Raw genomic sequence first — 23,478 nt, 5'->3', positions numbered from 1 at the left:
AGGGGCTTAAGTGGGTACGAGAAGAATAAATGAAAGAAGATGGGATTGGGAGGGAGACAAACCATAAGTGACTCTTAATCTCACAAAACAAACTGAGGGTTGTTGGGGGGAGGTGGTTTGGGAGAAGGGGGTGGTATTATGGACATTGGGGAGGGTATGTGTTTTGGTGAGTGCTGTGAAGGGTGTAAACCTGGTGATTCACAGACCTGTACCCCTGGGGATAAAAATATATGTTTATAAAAAATAAAAAATTATATTAAAAAAAAAGATATGTCTCCAAAGGCAAAGGAAACAAACAAAAAAAATGTGAATGCACTGAGCAACAGAGTGTCAAACATGTAAGGCAAAAAATAATAGGACTCCAAGGAGAAACAGATGAATCTACTCTTATAGTTGGAGACTTCAACACTCCCCTGTCAGTAATGGACAGATCCAATAGTCAGAAAATCAGCAAGGACATAGTTGAACTGAACAATATCTTCAGTCAACTGGATCTATTTCACTTCTATAGAACACATCATCCAACAACAGCAGAATACACTTCCTTTACAAGCTAACAGAGAACATTCTCCAAGATAGACCACATTTGGTCCATAAAACACACCCTAAATTTTAAAAGAACATAAATCATATCAGTGTGCTCTCAGACCACAATGGAGTAGAAATCAATAACAGAATGGTAGTTGGGAAACTCCAAAATAGTTATTGAGTAAACCACAGATTTCTAAATAACACATGGGCCAAAGAAATATCAAGGGAAAAATTTTAAAATATTTTGAACTAAATGAAAATTAAAATACAACTAATCAAAATTATGCAATACAGTGAAGGCAGTACTTAGAGGGAACTTTATTTTTCTATTTTTTTAATTAACATAAAATGTATTATTTGTTTCAGGGGCACAGGTCTGTGAATTCATCATAGAGGGAACTTTATAACTTTGAATTAATATATTAGAAAAGAAGAAAGATCTAAAATCAGCAATATAATCTTATCCCTTAGGAAACTAAAAAGAGAACACATTAAATCCAAAGTAAATTAAAAAAAAGGAAATAAAAATTAGAACAGAAATCAGTGAAACTGAAAATAGGAAATCAAGGGATAAAATCAATGAACCAAAAATTGGTTCTTTGAAAAGATGGATAAAATTGATAAATCTCTAGCCAGGTTAACCAAGAAAAAAAGAGAGAGGACACGAATTATTAATATCAGAAATAAAAAGGGGACATCAGTACTGATTCTATGGGCATTAAAAAAGATAATAAAGGAATATTATAAACAAGCGTATGCCCATAAATTTGATAACCAACATGAAATGGACTGAATTCTTGAAAGACATAATCTACCAAAACTCAACAAGAGAAATAGATAATCTAAATAGGCCTATATCTATTAAAGAAATTAAATCAATCATTAATAGCCTTCCCAAAACAGGAAGGACCAGGTCTAAATGACTTCACTGGTTTATTTTATCAAATATTTAAGGAAGAAATCATACTAATTCTTTACAATCTCTTCCAGAAAATAGCAGAGGAATACTCTCTAATTCAGTGTATGAGGCCAGTCGTTATCCTAATATCAAAACCAGACAAAGACATTACAAGAAAGGAAAACTACAAACCAGTATCTCTCATGAAATAGATGCTAAAATCCTCAATGAAATATTAGCCAATTGAATCCAACAATGCATAGAAGGAATTATACACCATGACCAAGTGGGATTTATTCCAGATATGCAAGTCTGGTTCCACATTCAAAAATCAATTAATGTTATCTATCACATCAATAAGTTAAAGAGGAACAATCATAGGACCATCACAAAAGATGCAGAAAAAAAGATCTAACACAATCTAACACCCGTCTATGATTTAAAAAAACAAACACCTCTCAGAAAACTAGGAATAGAGGGGTATACGTATCCTAATGTATTTGTCAAAACCCATAGAGTGTGCAAATATAAATAGTGAACACTAATGTAAACTACGGATTTCACCAGGAAGGGAGAAAGCATATGAGAATTCTCTGTACTTTCTGCTTGATTTTCCTGTAAACCTAGAACTCTCTGAAAAAGAGCTTGTTAATTTTTAAATTTATTTTAGGAGAGAGAGAGAGAGAGAGAGTGTGTGTGAGCATGGGGTAGAGGAGCTGAGAGAGGGGGAAAGAGAATCTCAGGCAGACTCCATCCTGAGTGGGGAGCCCTAAGCAGGGCTCGATCTCATGACCCTGAAATCACAACCTGAGCCAAAACCAATAGTTGGACATTTAACTGACTGTGCCACCCAGGCATCCCTAGTTTGTTTAAAAAAAAAAAAAAAGAAGAAGAAACAACACCACAAAAAAACATACTACAAAGTCTTTTTAAGTAAATCATTGTGATTCAGTACATAAACAAATAGACCAATGGAATAGAAAAGAAAGTCCAGAAATAAGCTCAAGGACATATCTCAATTTAGTATCTGATAAAGGAAGTTATCTCAAATCGCTGGAAAAGATGGAGCTTTCAAATTAAATTAAATTAAAATAAATTTTTAATTGAAGTATTATTACATTATTATATTAGTTTCAGGTGTACAATATAATGATTCAGCAATCCTACATATTGCTCAGTGTTTATCATGATGAGTAAGTATACTCTTAATCCCTTTTATCTACTTCATCCGTCCCTTTATCCACTTGTCCTCTGGCAAATACCAGTTTGTTCTCCATATTTAGGAGCCTGATTTTTTGTCTCTTTTTTCTTTGTTTGTTCATTTGTTTTGTTTCTTAAATCAAAACATCTGAGCGCGAGGTCATATGGGTATTTGTTTTTGTCTGACTTGACTTCCATAATGCCCTCTAGGTATGGACGCATGTTGTTGCAGAGGGCAAGATCTCAATATTTTTATGGCTGGGTAATATTCCGTGGGAGATATATATATTTATGGATACACATATCACAGAAAAGATGGAACTTTTTAATATATGGCGTTAGGACAACTGGATAACTATTTGGAAAAGTTAGATCAACACTTCAAACCATACATAAGAATAAACTGTAAAGGGATCAGAGATCTAAATGCAAAAAGAACAAAATCACACAAGCACTCGAAGAAAAGCATGGATGAACATCTCTACAGTTTGGGTATAAGGCAGTGGGTCTAAGCTGCAGATTATTTTAAAAAATGTTTTATTATAGTTTTTTACTTTTTGAGAGAGACAGAGAGGGTGAGAACGAGCACAAGCGGGGGTGGGGGAAGTGGGAGGGTAGAGGAAGAGAATCTTAAGCAGGTTCCACACCCAGCGCAGAGCCCAACATAGGGCTCAATTTCACGACCCTGAGATCATGACCTGAGCCAAAATCAAGAGTTGGGTGCTTAACTAACTCAGTCACTCTGGCAGCCCAACTGCAGATAATTTTGATCCCAGGGGACACTGAGCGATGTCTGGAGACATTTTCAGTTGCCACAACTATCAGAGTCCTACTGGCACTGAGAGGGTAGATATCAGGAATGCAGCTAGAAGTCCTACACCGCACAGAACAGCTCCCCATATAATAAAGACATACCTAGCCCAAACTGTCATTAGAGCAAGGGCTGAGATAACCTAGAACAAGGGAAGGCTAGTGACTACTACTTAAAATCCAGATGCAATAAAAAAAAATAAATTTAACAACAAAAAAATAAGAATTTTGAAAAGGTTTTATTTTGAACAAATTTAACATTTTCCCCCAATACTCTGCATTTTGTTTTTTCATCGTAATTATGTAACATAAAGAAATAGTAAAGAATTTTTTCACCAAGCCCTTCATAGGTGTTCCCAGATCCACTCTAATGAGCCATACAAATTTAGAATATTCTGTTGGGCCACAATGTGGACAAGTTTGGAACTACTGCTATATATAATGTTCATCTGTGTCTTAAACTGTTTTTTTTTTTTTTTTAAGATTTTATTTATTTATTTGACAGACAGAGATCACAAGTAGGCAGAGAGGCAGGCAGAGAGAGAGGAGGAAGCAGGCCTGCTACTGAGCAGAGAGCCCAATGCAGGGCTCGATCCCAGGACCCTGAGATCATGACCTGAGCTAAAGGCAGAGGCTTTAACCCACTGAGCCACCCAGGCACCCCTGTGTCTTAAATTGTTAACCTAACCTGCTTCCCTGAGTGTCCTCCTCATAATATCTACATTCCTGTGTATCTATGTTTGTGTAGCTGTGCATGTGTTGGTGTGTCTTGTAAATTTCTTTGAGGCATATATGTTTGCTAAAGTAACTACATTTTATGTTTAACATTTATTCAGTGTGAGGCAATGTCCTAAGTGCTTTATGTATGTTAACATATTTAATCATCACCACAAACCTAGGAGATAGGTTGCCTTTTATCCTCATTTTACAGATGACACTGAGACAAAGCAGTAAGTAAACTTGCCCAAAGTCACACTGCCACTAAGTCGTGGAGCCAAGGAAGGATTCATTAACTTCTTGATAAATACTCTCTATTATGGTGTTGATGAAAAATAATGTTGAATTGCTTAAAAAGCTGAATCTTTTGGGGTGCCTGGGGGCCCCAGATGGTTAAGTGTCTGCCTTTGGCTCAAGTCATGATCTCCAGGGTCCTGGGATCGAGCCCTGCATTGGGCTCCTGGTTCAGTGGGAGGCCTCCTTCTCCCTCTCTCTCTCTGCCTCTCCCCTTGCTTGTGCTCTCTCTGTCTCTCTCTCTCTAATATGAATAAATCTTGAAAAAAAAGGCTTAATCTATTTCAACTTTTATGTATAAGTCTTGCCAAATCCATTTTTGAATGGAGCTTTTTTTTTTTTTTTAAACGATTTTATTTTAAGTAACCTCTATGCCCAACATGGGGCTTGAACTTAAAACCCAGAGATCAAGAGTCACATGCTCTACTGACGGAGCCAGCCAGGCACGCCAAATGGAGCTTCTTTTATTTATTTATTTTTTATTATAGTAAGAACACTTAACATGAGATCTGCCCACTTAGCAAACTTTTACATGCTCAATACAGTACTGTTAACTTACAGGCAGATCTCTAGAAATTATTCATCTTGTGTAATTGAAACTCTATGCCCACCAAACCCAATCTCCCCCTTCTTTTGAATGCATGTCCATGCTCACTCTGCTCCCATATTCATTCCTATGTTGCTTGAGTGTTTTTGGTGTGTTCTTACTCCTGCAAACATTGCACAAAAAGCCATATGCCCTGTATGCTTTGGGATATTAAATGTCCCCTTGTTATATCTGTATTAATAACAATTGTACATAATGAACACGGTATAGAAAACTTCTAACAGAACCACTACTATGGATCGAGCAAGATCTTCGAAAGCAGGACTGTCCCTATAAAAGCTCCATTAAGAACAAGAATGTTTTCTTTTTTTACACTGAGACCTATTCCTCTAGACAGATACAAAGCAATTATGACAGTGTATAGACTTGGGCCACCCAAATGCAAGAAATACCTGTGTATTGATGTAGAATTTTGGCCATCTCTTGTAAGTGGTGGCCCTGAGGGCTGAACTTGAAAATGATGTCGTCGTGATGTAAGAAACTGTATAAGCGGTAAAAGGTGATTTTGTTGGCTTCAAACATTGTTTTAACATAAAGATCATGGATGCTAGAAGAGAAAGCAGGGATAATATGTCAATGAATGACTTAGATGATGGCGGACAGGTGTCTTTTTTGCTTTGCTGTCACTGACCTGCTTATCTGGCAGTTGGTCTCCTGGCTGAAAGCACATTTCATAAGTATGTCCAGGGTCATCAAGCTGATATGCTCAGAGACCTCTACAACTGTGTCCTGAGAGCTGCAAATCTTCTCCCACTTACCCTGGCACAGGAAGTCAAGATCAAGGACATCATCATCATCATCAAACTGCCTTTATCCAAAGGCTCCTCCCTGATCCTAATCTTAGGATGTAAGGTAGAGTGCTGGCCTAGGAGGAGCCAGAGGTCAAATAGGTAAATTAAGCAAGTGCTTACTTGGCATGAGGAAAGAAAAACTGCACCCAGCTGGGAGAGAAGGAGCATGGAGCAAACCAGGTCTGGTAAATGGCTGAGTTAAGTATCTTTGACCTTTCAGTTATTACCATAACGGCATTAAAGAAGATCGGAGTCCTAGGAAAACAGACCTATAATTACAAAGGATTTTCCCAGGGCTTCCTCCGTCTTCAGTCCCCAAATTGCTAGACACTCCAGCCCACCATCACTACTGCCAACCACCATAGCCACACTTAAACTTGGAACACCGTAAAAAACATTTTCAATTCAGGGGCACCTGGGTGGCTGAATTGGTTAAGTGTGTGACATGATTTCGGCTCAGGTCATGATCTCAGGTTTATGAGATCAAGCCCCACTTAAGATTCTCTCTCTCCCTCTGATCCTCCCACCCTCTTTCTAAAACAAAACAAAACAAAACCCCAAACTGAAAAACCAAACACATTTCTTTCTTTTTTTTTTTTTTTTTTTTTTGCCCCTTGACTCAGGTTGGTTTTAGTTTTAAATTTTTTATTATGTTCAGTTAGTCAACATATAGTTTTTGATGTAGTGTTCAACAATTCAGTAGTTGTGTATAACAACCAGTGCTCATCACCACATGTGCCCTTCTTAATATCTAATACCCAGTCACCCCACCCCCCGGTTCTGTAACCCTCAATTTGTTTCCTGGAGTCCAGAGTCTCTCATGGTTTGTCTCCATCTCTGATTTCTTCCCATTTTCAGTTTTCCCTCCCTATGGTCCTCTCCACTATTCCTTATGTTCCACATATGAGTGAAACCATATGATATTTGTTTTTCTCTGTTTGGCTTCTTTCACTTAGCATAATCCCCTCTAGTTCCAACCATGTTGATGCAAATGGTAGGTATTCATCCTTTCTGATGGCTGAGTAATTTTCCATTGTGTATGTAAATTATATGAATGGATCTTCTTTATCCATTTTCAATTCAGAAGTGGGGGACAGAGAGAAGCCATGAAAGGAGCAGCTTTGGGGAGTAACTTCCAGTCCAGTGCTGCCTCTGTCCACTTCTTCCCCCAAGTGACCTACTCACATGACATGAGATGCTTTGTGGCTGAAACTGCCATAAATTTCCCTGCTGAAAATGTATTTGTCATCATAAGCATTCTTTGTGTAAAACACAAATAAATCTGAATGGTTAAAGTGAACTCAACCTACATTTGTTGAGCACCCATGCCATTGCTCAGGACTGTTATGCATTTTGAAGTCTAAAGAAAAAGGCAGAGATTTTTTTTTTAAAGCTTTTACCCAAATGTCAATTGTTTATTCAATTGCTTTCATCTTGAGTTATGTAAATTTTACTGAGTAAATAAAGTAAATTTAGAAGAAATGGGAGCAAAGAGGGGGGGGCTCAAGGCTGGAGGCACTTGAGCACAGTTCAGCAGAGGATAGGAGCCAAGAATGGGGTCTCAGGCATAGGTGGGACAGAGAAACGAGGAAGGGTTTTATTGAAACAGAGATAAACCTAGTACCGCCACTGGCTAATTTGTAGTTGTGCACAAAGCTGCGCAGCACAGGAATGGAAGGAGCATGGCCTCCGCCCTATGCCCCCTCGCCTGCACCTCTGGTTCTCTGCCAAGAGCTGAGACATGGGTTGTTTTTTTTTTTACTCCAACCAGGGCCACTTAGGTTGAATCCGTTTCTGTGACAACCCAACCAATCTGGTACTGGGTAACAGTGGTTCTCTCTTGGGAAAAGGGATGGGTTTACAAATAAAGATGGAGGGAAACTCTAGCTTTGTTTGCGGGGTTTGAAGTGTTTCTAATAAAACTTCTAATAAAACTTTCATTAATGGATTACTTGTCTGATTTTTTAAAAAGTACAAATTTAAAAATCTAAAATATACCAGGTACAAGTGGAGTTTTGGAATGAGCTCATGTATCAATCAGAGACCACCCACAGGAATATTGCCCTGCCAACATTCTCCTGCTGCTTTGAAAAGGCTCAAGTCAGGGGCGCCTGGGTGTCTTAGTGGTTAAAGCCTCTGCCTTCAGCTCAGGTCATGATCCCAGGGTCCTGGGATAGAGCCTCACATCGGGCTCAAGTCAGCTACTAATGATCCACCACTATCCACAAGAAGAAACTCACAACTGCAACTTTCATGTAGACTTTGCTAGCGTCTTTGTGTCCATCAGGCAAGTTCATTCTAACTTCCATGCTTTGTTCATGCTAACTCACTCTGCCCAGAATTCTCTTACCCATATTATCTACATAATCAAGTCCAGCTATATATTTCCTGGCAAATCTGAGTCTCCTCTGAATCTGAAGTCACTATAGCTGGCCCTGGTTCCCTTGCCTGTCATTTATAGCACTCACCATCTGAATCTCACTACTTGGTACTTGGTTTACTGCCACAGGGTCTCAAAATACATCTAAGTCAGATGGCCAGATCTTTATCATATTTAATCACCCAAAGAACCAAAGCAGAAGTTTACATAGACACCTCTTGCTCAGCTGGTAATTAAACATTGGGTAATTTCTAGGAACCACCCTCAACTTTTCACTTTCACTACCCAGTACACATGTTAAACCCATTCCTTGTTGGAAGCATTCTGCACCACACCAGAGCACTTTTTGTCCCTTCACTTACCAGCATTGTTTTCACAGAATGGGCCATTTCCTCAACATATGATTTCAAGATATTAACACTGAACCCAGGAGTTAGTAGTCGACGGTGCTGGAACCACTGGGGTCCATCTAGACTCAGCAGTCCTTTTCCTTGAGAAATAAAAGGAACAAAACCTCATGCCATTTTATTAGATGAAATGAAGAAGGAGAGGTGAGGAACACAACATCATGGGGTGATTGTAGCACACAGGTAGTCATAACAGAGTGGAAATCAGAGCAGTGCTCATATAGTAAGTTTTGATACATACATCTGGGATGGATATATTTAACATTGTGAGGAAGACTCCAAGTTTTGTAGCCTGATGAGTGTGCCAATCCTGAAATTACCAGCTACTACCTGTATAGTAACTGAGTAAGTCACTTAATCTTCCTGAGCCTTTGTTTTCTCAATGATAAAGTATGATAACAAGCATCTACTTCATTGTGTTGCTGTGCAGATTAATTGAAGGTGTATATATGAGGCATCTAAACCATCCTCTAGCTTGTGGTAGAAACACAACAATATTCATCTCCTCTTGACTCCAAATCAATCCATAAACTATGCTTTAAACACAAAATTTGCAAGGAACTAGACCTGAATATCCACTCTGTCCCAAGATGTCTCCTCCTGAGTCCTAGCCTGTGCTTTACACTTATAAATGATATGAAATGGAAACACTCATGAAGACCAATGTTTTACAATCTTCTGTTGCAAGAAAGATCATTAACGATTTGGCTTTGAAATGACCTTGAAGTTTATTGTTATGTAATTTCCATCATTCACTGAGAGCTTACAACATGTCAGGCTTGGGGTGCATGGTCCAGCGCTGGTCCAATGCCAGCCTTTACACTAAGTGTAGAAAATATGTGCTTCACTTAATCTTCACAATGGCCCAGAGATGTAACACTCATTAGATGTTTTCCTCAAAATCACATTCAACTAGTCAGTGGGAGGCAGTACTCAAATCCAAATACCTCTGAACCCCAAACCTACAATTTTTTTTCATTTATTTCCTTCTTTGTCTAACATAAATACTAATTACATGACTAAAAGTCTTAATTTATCTGCTCATTAAATACTGTCAAACTATACTTCAGAGCAAAACTGCACTGGGGAAGTTTTGGTTCTTTTGGAAGAACCAAGAAACAAGAGAGAAGAAAGGATAAAATAAAGAATTAAGACATGAGGCTGCAGTTTTAAAGACAGAGATGGGACCAATTCACATACATGTGCCTTGAGATGAGACTTTGGAGAGAAAAATGGACAAAGAGTGTTCCTAGTAAGTTGTGTTGTGTTGGCTGAGCACTCCCTCTTGATCTTCCCCTTAGAAAACTTGTAGTAAAGAACTACCATCCTCTTAAATGCTTTTGAGCATTCTGATTTGTTTCTTTGGAATGCTCTACAATAGTAAGGGGACCTCAGACGAGAGAGTGAGTCACTCTGCTTTCTTGCACATACTTACCAAGATACGGAATCAAGAACTTGTGTGGGTACTTGGACTTGGGATCTGCAGAGTCAAGTAGAGGAAACAAATGACAACATTAGAGGGGAATTACCTTGGTGAAGGTTCTCTTCATTTGCCTGCACTAAGCGTAATTAGCAAAAGGGAGCCCAGGGCTCACCCCTTATAGCCCTGGCAGGCATAGGAAGACCACAAGTCTTGGTTGAGGAACCAGAGAACAACAAAGCCCAGGAGGCAGACAGGAACACAAACCCAGATTCTTCCTTTATTTACACTTTCTCCAACAGAAACAGAGATTGCCTTGAGGGTTACCAAATTTCCAGAACAGGATTTGGGACATTATATTATATCCTTCTTAGAAAATAGATTAGGGATTAGAGCAGGGGCTGGCAGACCACAGAGGAAGGGGGACGAATGCCTCTTGGGGTTCACATGAATTCTAACATGGAGGTATTTTACAGCTCTTGTCCTTTAAGAGGTGGGCAAGAAACAAATCAGGGCTGAGGGCACGGGACACATAGAGTTTCAGGGAAAGGCTGTTTTCCTTTATTAGGTTTTACTAGAAGTAATGGAAACAGTGGACAGGGAAGAAAGATTAGAATATACGCTCTTAGTTAAAACTAAGTTAGTTAAAGCTGATGGAGCAAATACCAAATATTTTAATTTTGTGCTATGAGATGATCCACCACGGAGGCTTTGAAAAAGGCTTGGATAGGGATGTTAGGTGACTTGTGCCCCAAAAGGAAACAAACATATGCAAACAAAAAACCAAAATTGGAACCACCATCAAGAGGTTATACTGGTAAATTAATGACCTAGCATTCAGGTTAACATCCTGAAACGCCAGAGGCTGAGCTACTTCTGAATTCCCCTGAAAACTTACGCTCAAGCAGGGTTTGGGGGTGAGGATTATTACTGATACTGAAGTCACAAATCCAAGAGGCAAAGGAAGCCCTTGGTGATCTGGTGGTGCCAGCCTGGCTTTAAGATACATCCTCAAGGGCCCATGGGAGTCTGAGGTGGATAAGGGACTGGGTGGCATGTTATAGTCCCTTTCAGGATTGGTCAGAAACCTCTCCCACTTTCTCCAGGTCTCTCTTTTTTTTTAATTCCAGGATGGTGAACACAGTGAAACTAATTTGTATTAGTTTCAGATGTAGAATGTAGTGATTCGACAATTCCATACATCATCCTATGCTCATCACAACTAGTGCACTCACTCCTTAATCCCCATCACCTATTTTACCCATCCCCCGCTCTGGTAGCCATCATTGTGTCCCTAGGCCCCTTAAAGGCTGAGTTCTAATCTTTGCCTCAGGAATTCATTAGAATCCTGTCTGTGAGTTTTATATATCACTCCTAGGAGGATTTGGTTCCTGAGATTCATCCCTTTTCTTACCTGTTCTGCCCAAAAAAATCCTTGCGTAGTCTGGGTCATAGATGTAGAAAAATGCTTGAAAAGGCCCAACCCAGCAAGGAAAGGCACAAGGGTATTTTTCAACAAGCTCCTCAAATTTCTCCATTTTACCATCCTGAAATAACTGTAGTGAAAAAAAAGAGTGAAGGAAGTTAGAGGAACCAGTCTGGATTCCTCTCCTCTTACAGAGGCAAGCTGAAGGTAGGGCCTCAATAAGTTCACACAAACATGCTTTCCTTGGCATGTCCAAGCTTGGAGTATAATTTTAAAAAAGATTTAAAATTATAAATCTTGGGTGACTCAGTGGGTTAAAGCCTCTGCCTTCGGCTCAGGTCATGATCTCAGGGTCCTGGGATCGAGTCCCACATTGGGCTCTCTGCTCAGCAGGGAACCTGCTTTCCCCTCTCACTCTCTGCCTGCCTCTCTGCCTACTTGTGATCTCTGTTTTTTTTTTTAAAAAGATTTTATTTATTTATTTGAGAGAAAGAGAGAGAATTGAGGGGAGGCAGAGGGAGAGGGAGAAGGAGAGAATCTCAAGTAGACTCCCTGCTCAGCATGGAGTCATTCTCACATCCTTGAGATCATGATCTGAGCTGAAACCAAGAGTCAGACACTTAACTGAGTATGCCACCCAAGCACCTAATGAAGTTCTGTGTATTTATCTTCTCAATGTAAATGTATGTTGCATCCCCAGAATAAGTCCCTGTCAAATGACATCTATGGTAAGCTGTTTTCCCGAATGAGAAGGTGAAGAGACCTGAATCTGCCTCACCTGCCAAGGTCATGCATTCTGATTTGGAGTGGAGTCTGGAAGCTGAGATATTTTTCCTATGTAGGAAGCTAGTTGATAGTTGACTGAATATAACCCATGATCCAGCTCACTATTTCCTCTCCCTTTTCCTTTTTCTAATTGTTGAGGAGTGATTCTTTCTTGTGACTTCATAGTAAAAGCTTCTCCCTAAAAACCTGCCCACTCCATCTACAAAGAAAATCCCATTCTTTTCCCTCACAACAGCAGATGGCTCATTTATAAGGTGTGTGAATCTTGAAGCAAGTTTAAATAAAATTCTCAGCTTCCAACATTTATAAACCAGAGTACAAATACCACCATCAAAGATGAACTTTTTGCCTGAGCAAGCAAGTTACTACTGACTCATTTAAACAGTTCCTCTAAATCACTGACAAGAAGATAAATTTATATCCACTTCTTGTATAACCAGAGTGTGTGTGGGGCACCTGTATGTGTGTGTCTGGTGTACCCAGTGACACCTGATTGTGGGGGTCATGACTTGCAAAGAATCCCTAAGGCTGGCAAGTTCTTCCTTGTGTGACCAACCATACAGAGTTTGCCATGTGATTTGTCTTACTCTCAGAAAAAAGTGGAAAATTTTGGCTCCCAATTTCCTCTGTTACCAGTTAGCACCTTTATCCCATGAAGTATTCTCTGGAAAGTTTAGGGCCCCGAGGAGGTTGAGATTCTTGAAACCTAGCTCCTGAAATGGTACAGACTCATTTTTGCTAACTACAGTCAAGCCAGTGACAAGCACCCACTGACAATGCAAATGAAGTCTCCCAACAAAACAAATGTTCCTTCATTAATTCATTTGTAAACCATAGACAAGTGAGTATTTATTAAGGGCTTACTATATATGCCAGGCAGTAGAGATGTAGGGCAAGATAAGACAGGCAAGGTCTTTGCCCTCATGGAAATTACAGTTTAATATGAGGATTATTTCTTTAGGTTAGAAATTGTTACGGACACCCTCAGCCACAAGCATTTGTTTATACTTTTATTAACTTCTGACTGGGCAAAAAGGAGGGAAAGCCATTGTGACTCCTATAATATATGGATTTATATTTCTTCATCCACAATATTATCTTAATACATTTGAAAATATGTCTTACACATATTTAGGAAACACTGCTTAGAGATATTCAGAAAATGCTTAGTCCCCAGACAAATAGTAATAGCTAACACTTACAAAGCACTACTATGAGCTAGGTACTGTCACGATCAGGCTTTCCATGATTTATATTATTTAATCTTTATACCAGGAACCCTATGAAGCTGATATGATTAGAACCTACATTTTACATCTGAGCAAACTGGACCTTAGGGAGGTTAAGGAAAACAGTTCCAGCTGTTCCTTGTGACTATCTAAGTGGCAAATTGTCAAAAGAAACATAATGGGTAAAAAAAATAAAATAATGTAAACAGGTAGAGTTAGTTGGTATTATTAGTCAGCTTGATATATTAGCCATCTTTCATCTATAAAACTCTGGTAGAGGCCCTTCTCTAAAACACACACAAGAAATTTACTGACAGTCAAGAGGTTATGGACTTTAAAACATTATGAATGCAGCAAATAATCTGAATAAAAATAAAACCATTTTGTCTATAACAGTATCAGAAAGAATAAAAATTCAGAAACAAATTAAAAAAGATAAATGTAAAATTTATACTCTGAAAACTATAAAACATTGTTGAAAGAAATTTGAAAATACTCAAGTAAATGTAAAGATGTCCCATGTTCACAGATCAGAAGACTTAATATTGTTAACATGACAATATTTTCCAGACTGATCTATAGATTCAATGTAATCCCTGTCAGAATCACACCTGGCTTTTTTGTAGACATTGGCAAGCTGATTCTAAAACTTATATGGAAACTAGAGGTATCCAGAATAACATAAATAATCTTGAAAAAGAACAAAATATGGGCACCTGGGTGGCTCAGCTGGTTAAAGTTTAAGTGTTTGCCTTCGGCTTAGGTCATGATCCCAGGGTCCTGGGATAGAGTCCCGCCTCAGACTCCCTGCTTAGAGAAGAGTCTGCTTCTTCCTCTCCTTCTGCCCCTTCCCTCCTGTTCATTCTCTTTCTCTCACACACAGAAATAAATAAAATCTTTAAAAGAAAGAACAAAATAGGAAGACTTATGATTCCCAATTTCAAAATTTACTACAAAGCAAAAATAATTAAGACAGTGTGGTATTGGCATAAGGACAGACATATAGATCAATAGAATAGAATTAAGAATCTAGAAACAAACTTCATGTTTACAGGCAACTGATTGCAGTGTCTTTTGTTCCAATGAGCTGGTTCTTGGTGGGCTCTTGGATGGAGGCTCCTCATTAGAAAGACCAAGCAATAATTAGAAACTTGGAATCTTCAGTCCCAGTTCCCATTCTACAGAGAGCGAGAGGGACCAGAAATGGAATTAATGTTCAATCATACCTACATGATGAAGCCTCTGTAAGAATTACAAAAGTATAGGGTTTGGAGACCTTCTAGTTTAGTGAACATGTGGAGGTACTGGTAGAGTGATGCATCTGGAGAGGGCACGGAAGCTCTGTGCCCCTTCTCACGTACCTTACCCAATGCATCACTTCGAACTGCATGTTCATCTGTATCTTTTATCATATCCATTTATAATAAACTGGTAAACAGTAAATTAATTTTTTCCTGAGTTTTGTGAGCTGTTCCAGCATAGTAACCAGATCCAAAGAAGAGGTCACAGGAATCTCCAACTTACAGGTGATTGGTCAGAAGCACAGTAACCATCTGGACTTGCCATTGGCATCTGAAATGGGGTGGGGGGTAGTCTTGTGGGCCTGAGTTCTTAATCTGTGAGATCTGATGCTTTCTCTGGGTAGACAGTGTCAGAATTGCATTGTTTCACAGGATTGCTTGATTGCAGCCTGGAGGTGGGGGCACTCACCCAACACCTGGTGTCAGAAGTGTTGTGAATATGGTCCTAGTGTGAGAGTAAAGGGGAAACACAGGAAAAGAACTGGGTTTTTCCAACTCAGGTTCCAAACAGTTCAATGAGGGGAAAATAGTCTTTTCTACTAATGGTGCTGGGATAAATGGATAGCCACAAAAAATAGTAAAGTTAGACCCTTACCTTACACAACATGCAAAAATTAATTTAATGGATCAAAGATCTAAATGAAGGAGCTAGAACTATAAAACTCCAAGAAGAAAACATAAAGAATTAACCTTAGATTTGGCAGTCAGCAGCATTTTTACACTAAAATGTAGAAAATCTACATTTTCTACACAAAAACCAGTTGATGTTCTAACAAACTATCTGAAAAGAAAATAATGAAAACAAGCCCATCTGCAATAGCATCAAAAAGAATAAACTATTTAGGAGGTGAAACCAAGTATTGGAAAACCAAATACTCCCAACCAACAAGGTGAAAGACTTATATAGTGAGAACTAAGTATTTCTGAAGAAATTTAAAAAGACATAAACAAATGGAAATACATTCCATGATTATGGATTGGAAGATTTATTATTAAGATGTCAGTACTACCCAAAGTGATCTACAATTCAATATAATCCCTATGAAAATTCTAATCTAATGGGAAATAGAAAAATCCATCCTAAAATTTATATGGAACATCAAGGGAGCTTGAATAGCCAAAACGTCTTTAATAAGAAGAACAAAACTGAAGGACTCATGTTTCCTGATTTCAATACTTACTACAGAGCTACAGTAATCAAAACAGTGTGGTTCTGGCACAGAGAGACATACAGGCTAATGGAATAAAATAGAAAGTCTAGAAATAAACCCCCAAATATATGGTCAAATGATGTTTGACAAAGGTGGCAGGACAGGGAAAGGGACAGTCTTTTCAACAAATGTTGCTGGGAAAACTGGATATCCACATGGTAACGAATAAAGTTGGGCCCTTCCTTACTTAACACCATATACAAAAATTAATGGAAAATGGTTCAAAGACCTAAATGTAAGACCTTAAACTGTAAAATTCTTAGAAGAAAACACAGAGCAAATTCTTAAAAACTTTGGATCTGGCAGTGATTTCTGGAATATGAAACCAAATGCACAGGAAAAAATATACAAATTAGACTTTATGAAAATTAAAAAATTTGAATGAAAAGACAGTAAAATGGAGTAAAAAGTAAAAAACATGGAATGGGAGAAATATTTGCAAATATCTGATAAGTGGTTAATATCCAAAATACATAGAGATCTCCTAAAACTCAACAACAGAAAACAACTTGATCCAAATATGGGTAAGGAACTTAACTAGACATTTCTCCAAAGAAGACATACAAATGGCACTGAGCACATGAAAAGATGCTTAACATCACTAATCACTAGGAGAATGCAAATCAAAAGTATAAGATACTACCTCTGATTCATTGGGACAACTGTCAGAAAAAACAAAACACAAACAAACAAACAAACAAACACCCCCCCCCCCCCAAGAAAACAGCATGTGTTGGTAAGAATGTGGAGAAATTGGAACCCCTGTGCTCTTCTGGTGGAAGTGTAAAATGGTACTTCCACTGTGGAAAACAGTGTGGCGGTTCCTCAGAAAATTAAAAATAGAATTACCATATGATCCAGCAATCCCATTTCCAGGTACTTATCCAAAAGAATTGTAAATAGGGTGTCAAAGAGATTTTTGTACACCCTTCTTCACAACAGCTAAAATGTAGAAACAACCAATCACATCCCCTGATGGATGAATAAACAAAATAAGGTATATAGGCACAGTGAAATATTATTCAGATTTAAAAAAAAAAAGACAATTCTGACATATGCTACAATATGGATGAATCCTGAGGACATTATGCTAAGTGAAATAAGCTAGTTACAAAAAGATAAATACTACACGATTCCACTTATATGAAATAGTAGTAGTCAAAATTGTAGACTAGTCAAAATTGTAGAGACAGAAAATAGAATGGTGCTTGCCAGGGGCTGGGGAAAGATAGAAATGGGGAACTATTGTTTAATGGGCACAGAATTTCAGTTTTACAAGATGAAAAGAGTTATGGAGTTGGATGGTGTTAACGACTGCACAACATTATGAATGTATTTAATATCACTGAACTGTGCCCTTTTAGAAATGGTTAAGATGGTAAATTTTTTAAAAGGTTTTATTTATTTATTTGACAGACAGAGATCACAAGTAGGCAGAGAGAGAGAGATGAGGAAGCAGTCTCCCCGCCGAGCAGAGAGCCCGATGAGGGGCTTGATCCCAGGACCCTGAGACTATGACCTGAGCCGAAGGCAGAGGCTTAACATACTGAGCCACCCAGGTGCCCCAAGATGGTAAATTTTATGTTATGGACATTTTACTACAGTAAATGTGTTCTGAAAAAAATTGGAAAGGTATCAGAATTTTCAACATCATCCTGAAAGGTAGAAGACAATGGAATGATGCCTTCAAAATTCTGAGAGAAAATTATATCCAAAGTATAATCTATACCCAGCCAAACTATCAATCAAGTTATGAATTTTAACAGACATTTTCAGCCATTCGAGAGCTCAAAAAATTCACCTGACATTCCTTCACTCAATCTCAAGAAGCTACCCATAAAAATGATGAAATAAATCAGGAAAAAGAAAAGACGCAGTATCCAGGAAACAGAATATAGGACACAGGGTAGTACATTATCTGGGTACCGAGCCTAGAGAACATTGATTTCGATTGGGGAGGTGAGGTTGTTGGGAGAAATGCCTCCAGAAAAGCACATAGGCTGACAGACTTTTCAATATGTTTCAATATTTGGAAATATTGTTGAGATGTATTTGACAGATCTATTAAAAATATTTGGGGAAAAATAGTGATAGATTTTGAAAAACAGCATATGAGAAAAGGAGGAAGGTAATAACACCAGGAGAGAAATAAAGTTCTATGAGAAAAGAAACAAAATCAACCATTAGATCAGTGGTAAGTAAACATTTACATAATCAAAATAATATAAATATTAATTATTCTATTTAACAAAAAACACAATGTAACTATATTGGGACAGTAAAAGATGAGGTATAAGTGATTACTCCCATCATGAGAGAGTTAATGAAAGGATATCTAAAATCATTAAATTAAGAAACCCAACATAGTAATATTATTTTGCCAGTAAGGATTGAAATAAACAGGCAGAGCAGTTGAGAGTGGTTGCTTTTGGGCAGAACGACTGGGAGTGGGGGAGCCAAAGGATCATATACTAGCTCTGCTGGGGACCCCCCTCCCCACACCAGCCATCCTTTAAAATTCTGCCCAGATTTCCATAGACTTTCCTTCCTTCCCTAGGTAGAGAAGCCTATTTCCTTCCAAGATCCCCTGTCCCTAGGCTTCTATCAAAGCACTCATTACCCTGTATTTGCATTTTCTCTTTGTGGTTTAAGTATGCATCTGACTTGGTCTTCTTCTTCTTCTTCTTCTCTTTTTTAAATTTAAACTTTATTTCATTTTTTCAGTGTTCCACGATTCATTGTTTATGCATCACACCCAGTGCTCCATGCAATATGTGCCCTCCTTAATACCCACCACCAGGCTCATCCAATCCCCCAGCCCCCTTCCCCTCCAAACCCCTCAATTTGTTTCTCAGAGTTCACAGTCTCTCATGGTTCGTCTCCCCCTCCAATTTTCCCCCGGCTGACTTGGGCTTCTGAGGGCTGGTACCGTTCTGCTTGTAATCCCAGCACCCATCACACAATTCCACTCAAACCTGGCTGAATGAATAAAACAAGGAATCTGGGGTGAGACTGGATTTGGACAACAGAGGACCACAAAGTAAAGGTCTCCCTCTTACACATTTCAATTTGCCATCACTTTCTGAGTGATTGGTGGGGGCTGCTCTTTACTTCCCCAAATCTTGGGAAAAGTTCATTTTCTCTGGTTGTAATGCACTAAGGGTGGCAACTAATTGTGTTCTATTTTGCTTATTTTCTGCAGTTAATAAGCAATATTTAGAGTAACATAACTATTTTTAAGCGATTCGTGTGGAAGGCTTTTAAAAGAAATTTTTTATAAACATATAAGGTATTATTAGCCCCAGAGGTACAGGTCTGTGAATCGCCAGGTTTATACACTTCACAGCACTCACCATAGCACAAACCCTCCCCCAACGTGTGGAATTTTTAAGATGCAGTGCATAAATGCAAGAGATAGGTGAAGCAACAGAGACTGCCCTATATTACAGGAGGATCTTTTTCTGTAGGCAGTCTCTACATACGTCCTCCCAGCAGCGCCCTACCCCCGCCCCCCGCAAGCTTCCAATCCTGGGGCTCCAGGCTTGTTTCTCTTTACCTGCAACCTGGTGAGGGAGCAAGCCCAGAGTAGTGAAAAGATGCCGAGAGCCACAGGCTGAGCCAGAGAGGGCAGGATGCAGCAATGAAAGGGAAGGGAGGAAGCAGCCCATCCCTCCGCCCGCCTGGTATCCTCGGAAGCATCCTTCTCCGTCCCTCCCTTCCATTACCTTCTGGTGCCCGTAGAACCAGTGGATGGGAGGCGCGGGGAAGCGGCACAGGTCTCGCAGCAGCCGCAGCCTCCGCAAGTAGAGCTTGATGGCCTGCAGCAGGCCCAGCGCCAGGCAGAACACGAAGGCCAGGTACAAGGGCCGCGCCCAGCGCGTCTCGAGCCAGGAGGACTCCATCGCTGTGCGCTGCGCGGTCGCAGGCGGCCTCCGGGGCTCCGGAGGGGATGGGCTTTCCCCGCCCGGCGCCTGAAGAGGATTGCCCAGCCCACCGCGACTCTGTGCCCTCCAGCAAGTTCCGCTCTTTCCCCGGGAGGAGGACATCTGGGAGGGAAAGCGCCAGCTTGGCCAGAGGAGGCAGTCTCGAGTTCTCCGATTTCTAACCCTTTATCAATTGAGGCGAATCTTCATTCAGGGCAACTTTTTTGTTTTGTTTTTAATTTTATTTTTTCAGTGTTCCAAGATTCATTGTTTATGCACCACACCGGGCAACTTATTTTTTTTTTAATTTTTAAAATTTATTTTCAACGTAACAGTATCCATTGTTTTTGCACCACACCCAGTGCTCCATGCAATCCGTGCCCTCTCCAATACCCACCACCTGGTTCCCCCAACCTCCCACCCCCGCCCCTTCAAAACCCTCAGATTGTTTTTCAGAGTCCACAGGGCAACTTCTTAATGCCCTTCTGGAGTGTCACACTTCAGCTGTGACAGTTTTCAATTATGGGAGGTCAGAATTTAGGTTTCAAAATAATACCAAGGTTGAGGCCACAGATAAATGTTAATATGCTAATATGTTAATAAAAACAAAACAAAAACCCAAACACAAAAACCTTTCCCTCTCTGAAACTCTGTCAGAACCCACAGGGATCTGGGAGTTGGGAATGGACATGTGTAATCATTACACTTACATAGTGTGACTTGTCTAGTGGTGTGTCGGTAAATGTTTTACAGTTGATCTTCACTCGGATTTCTAGCATTTGCCAATGTCCACCATGTGTTATTTCAAGCTACAGAAGACGCTACAGATACGATCAGGGCCCACTATATAATTTGTGGATCCCAGGGCAAAATGAAAATGTGAGGCCCCTTGCTAAAAATTCATTAACAATTTCAAGATGATGACAGAGAAGCATTAAACCAAGCATGTGAGTATGCTTCTGAGTATGGGGCCTTGTTTCATGCCTATGAAGCCAGATCTATCCAAGAGACATTCATAACTTTGAGAGCATAGATAATAGGAAAATGTAGCAAAGTAATTAGAAACTAATGCAGTTTTGGTACTTATTACTTATTAGGTGGTGAACTAGGATCCAGCAGAGCTGACTTCCCAAGCTGCTGTCCCCCTTGCCCAAAATTCAATTATTCATTCATTTATTTATGCTAAGAAAGGCACGTTAGGTGTTGGATTTACAGTTTTGAACAATAAACTCAATCTCTGCTACAACTCCCTATTCTCCTCCCTGTCCCTGCTCCCACTCCTTAAGCCCCACCCCAGTCTCCATTCCAGGTTTTGTTTGGTGGGTTAATAGTTTAGACAAACTCTAATTGTGATAACTTCATCTGGACTAAGTACCAGGTCCTGGTATGTTCCATTATGTCCCACACCTTACCTGTTACAGTTCTTCTATGTCCACCTACCTCCATCCTTCAACTATTGTTATTGGACTGTGTCTCAGAATCTTCTTGTTTATGCAGTCTCCTCTGAGTAACTCAGATTCTTTCTTGGCACCCTCTCCCTTCTCCAAATCATAGCAAGTGTATGGTGGCCTTCATATGACCACATCATGGTGATCAAGCTGAGGACCTCAGATCCATGCTCTGCTTTCAGGATCCAGGTGGGTCTTGGCTTTGTGACGTCTAGTCTTTCTCTCATCCTGGGGTCCTCTGGGCTGACTGACAAGTAGTAGAGTGGGACTGGTGAACTTCTGGTTAGTTCTTCCAGCAGGGTCAGGGCCTGGGGACTCCTTAGCTGTCCCAGTCTTACTCAGGCTCTTGCTGGAGATGTTAATATCTCCTGAGACGTTCTGGTCCATCTTTGGCATTCTCTGCCCTTCCTTAGAAAAGAAAAAACATCAGCACTTTTTGCACTATACCCAGGAGCCTAAGAAAGGCTTGAGGATGCTAGCTCAATTCTTCTCCCTGCTTCACTGCCATTTTCACTCTGGTTCCTCTCCAAAAGGAAGCAAGGCAAAATCTATCCAAATCTTCATTTCCAGAAATTCAGCCTAGAGGGGAAAAATTAGATGCTTTCCTAACCTCTGGCTTTACCTCTTCTGCTAATTCTTACCCTAGTCCACCAGGCTGGAAGGTGGAGGTGGGGATTCACAATTTCCATTCATGTAGTAGAAACTTTCCTTATGTGTCCTCTCACCCTTGATTGAGACCGAAAATCTACAGCCTACTCCAATAGGACATGATAATGGGACATACAGGAAGCTAGAAAAATATTTATTCTGGCCAAAGACTGGCTTTCAAAACTTATTTCAACTCAAAAATCCCATTTTGGAGACCAACAGCAGAGCATCTATCCCTTCCTTCTCTTGGCATATCTGTGCAAATGTTCACTGAATTGAATTTGCTTTGCTGTAGGATGGGGATAGGGACACTGAAAAAACCCCATCAATGTGGTCAGACCAGGTAAGGATTTCAGACTTTACAAAATGTGATAGTAATCCACTGAAGGGATTTAAGATGGAAAGTGACATGGTTAGGTAGTATATCACAGCTATTTGGGAGATAATAGTGGGCAAATATTTACTGTGTGCTTATGCCAAGTACTATTTTAAAGTATTTAAAGAACTATTTTAAAGGGATTTACATGTATTAACTCATTTAATCCTCATAATAAAAACTTGAGGTGGATATTACCATTATCCCCATTGTATATATATGGAAACTGACACACAGAGAGATTATGAAGTTTGCCCAGGACATCAGAGGGTGAGAAGAGGGACCAGGATTTGAATCCAGTCAGTCTCAAGAATCTAGATCCTAAGATCTTAACATTTATAGGAGCAAATGATATGTCTATGGGGTGGTGAAAAACTGGCACTAGAAGACCAGTTCTGAAGCTGTTATAATATCCAGATAAGATGTGATGGTGGCCTGGTGAGGGGGAGTGCCATGGGACAAAGAGGCAGAATAAATGGGAGAAATACTGGAGAGTGTTTTTGTTGGAGTTGGTAACTGACTGGATGTGGCCCCTGTAGGGAAGAAGTCTAGGCTGATCTCTGTGTTTCTCTTCACTGAGGTAGAAAGAGCAAAAACAATCACTCTTTCCACTTGCTCCATCCCCTGTCCCATCCCTTGTGTCTTCTGCTTTTCTTGAACCTGCCCTCAAGACTTACCTCCTCTATAAATGCTTCTCTAACCACCCAACCCATGGGAATCCATCCTATGAACAATGGAAACACTCATTTTCATACCTCTCATTGATACTCACTTATTTATGTTTTTATTTATGACTCATTCCATAGTCAGTGCAACCCTATGAAACCTAGTTGTGTATCTCTTTTCATTTTCAACTTATGTTCCTAATTAGGTCTGAAAAGTCCATGGTAGTGCAAACACTTTTTTTTTTCCCCACATCTCTCAGATTTCCTTGGAGCCCAGCTCTGGGCTAAACACATAGATATTTTAGAAACAGTTACTCAATTTATGAACTAGGGAGACATATTGGGGACTTTAAGGAAAGAGCAGGATGAGGAATATAAGATGTAGTTATCTGATCCACAAAACAAGAGGA

The 23,478-nt window shown here is 39.6% G+C and overlaps 1 protein-coding gene across 1 annotated transcript in view; it reads right to left on the bottom strand.

Annotated features, from left to right (window-relative positions):
* The window catches only part of LOC132000829 (cytochrome P450 4X1-like), a 45,337-nt gene extending 25,333 nt beyond the window's left edge, over positions 1-20,004 (bottom strand). The window contains exons 1-6 of the mRNA XM_059374647.1: positions 19,734-20,004; positions 11,470-11,611; positions 10,071-10,115; positions 8,591-8,718; positions 5,689-5,816; positions 5,450-5,604 (exon numbers count right to left, since the gene is read on the bottom strand). Of these exons, the coding sequence (XP_059230630.1) occupies positions 5,450-5,604; positions 5,689-5,816; positions 8,591-8,718; positions 10,071-10,115; positions 11,470-11,611; positions 19,734-19,910 (775 nt within the window). The 5' untranslated portion in view covers positions 19,911-20,004. The remainder of the gene's footprint in view (positions 1-5,449; positions 5,605-5,688; positions 5,817-8,590; positions 8,719-10,070; positions 10,116-11,469; positions 11,612-19,733) is intronic.
* Between the last annotated feature and the right edge of the window lie 3,474 nt (positions 20,005-23,478).

Source organism: Mustela nigripes, chromosome 14 (genome assembly GCF_022355385.1).
Source record: "Mustela nigripes isolate SB6536 chromosome 14, MUSNIG.SB6536, whole genome shotgun sequence".
Taxonomy (NCBI): domain Eukaryota; kingdom Metazoa; phylum Chordata; class Mammalia; order Carnivora; family Mustelidae; genus Mustela; species Mustela nigripes.
The sequence above is the reverse complement of the archived record's forward strand: the minus strand, read 5'-3'. Positions and strand labels throughout refer to the sequence as shown.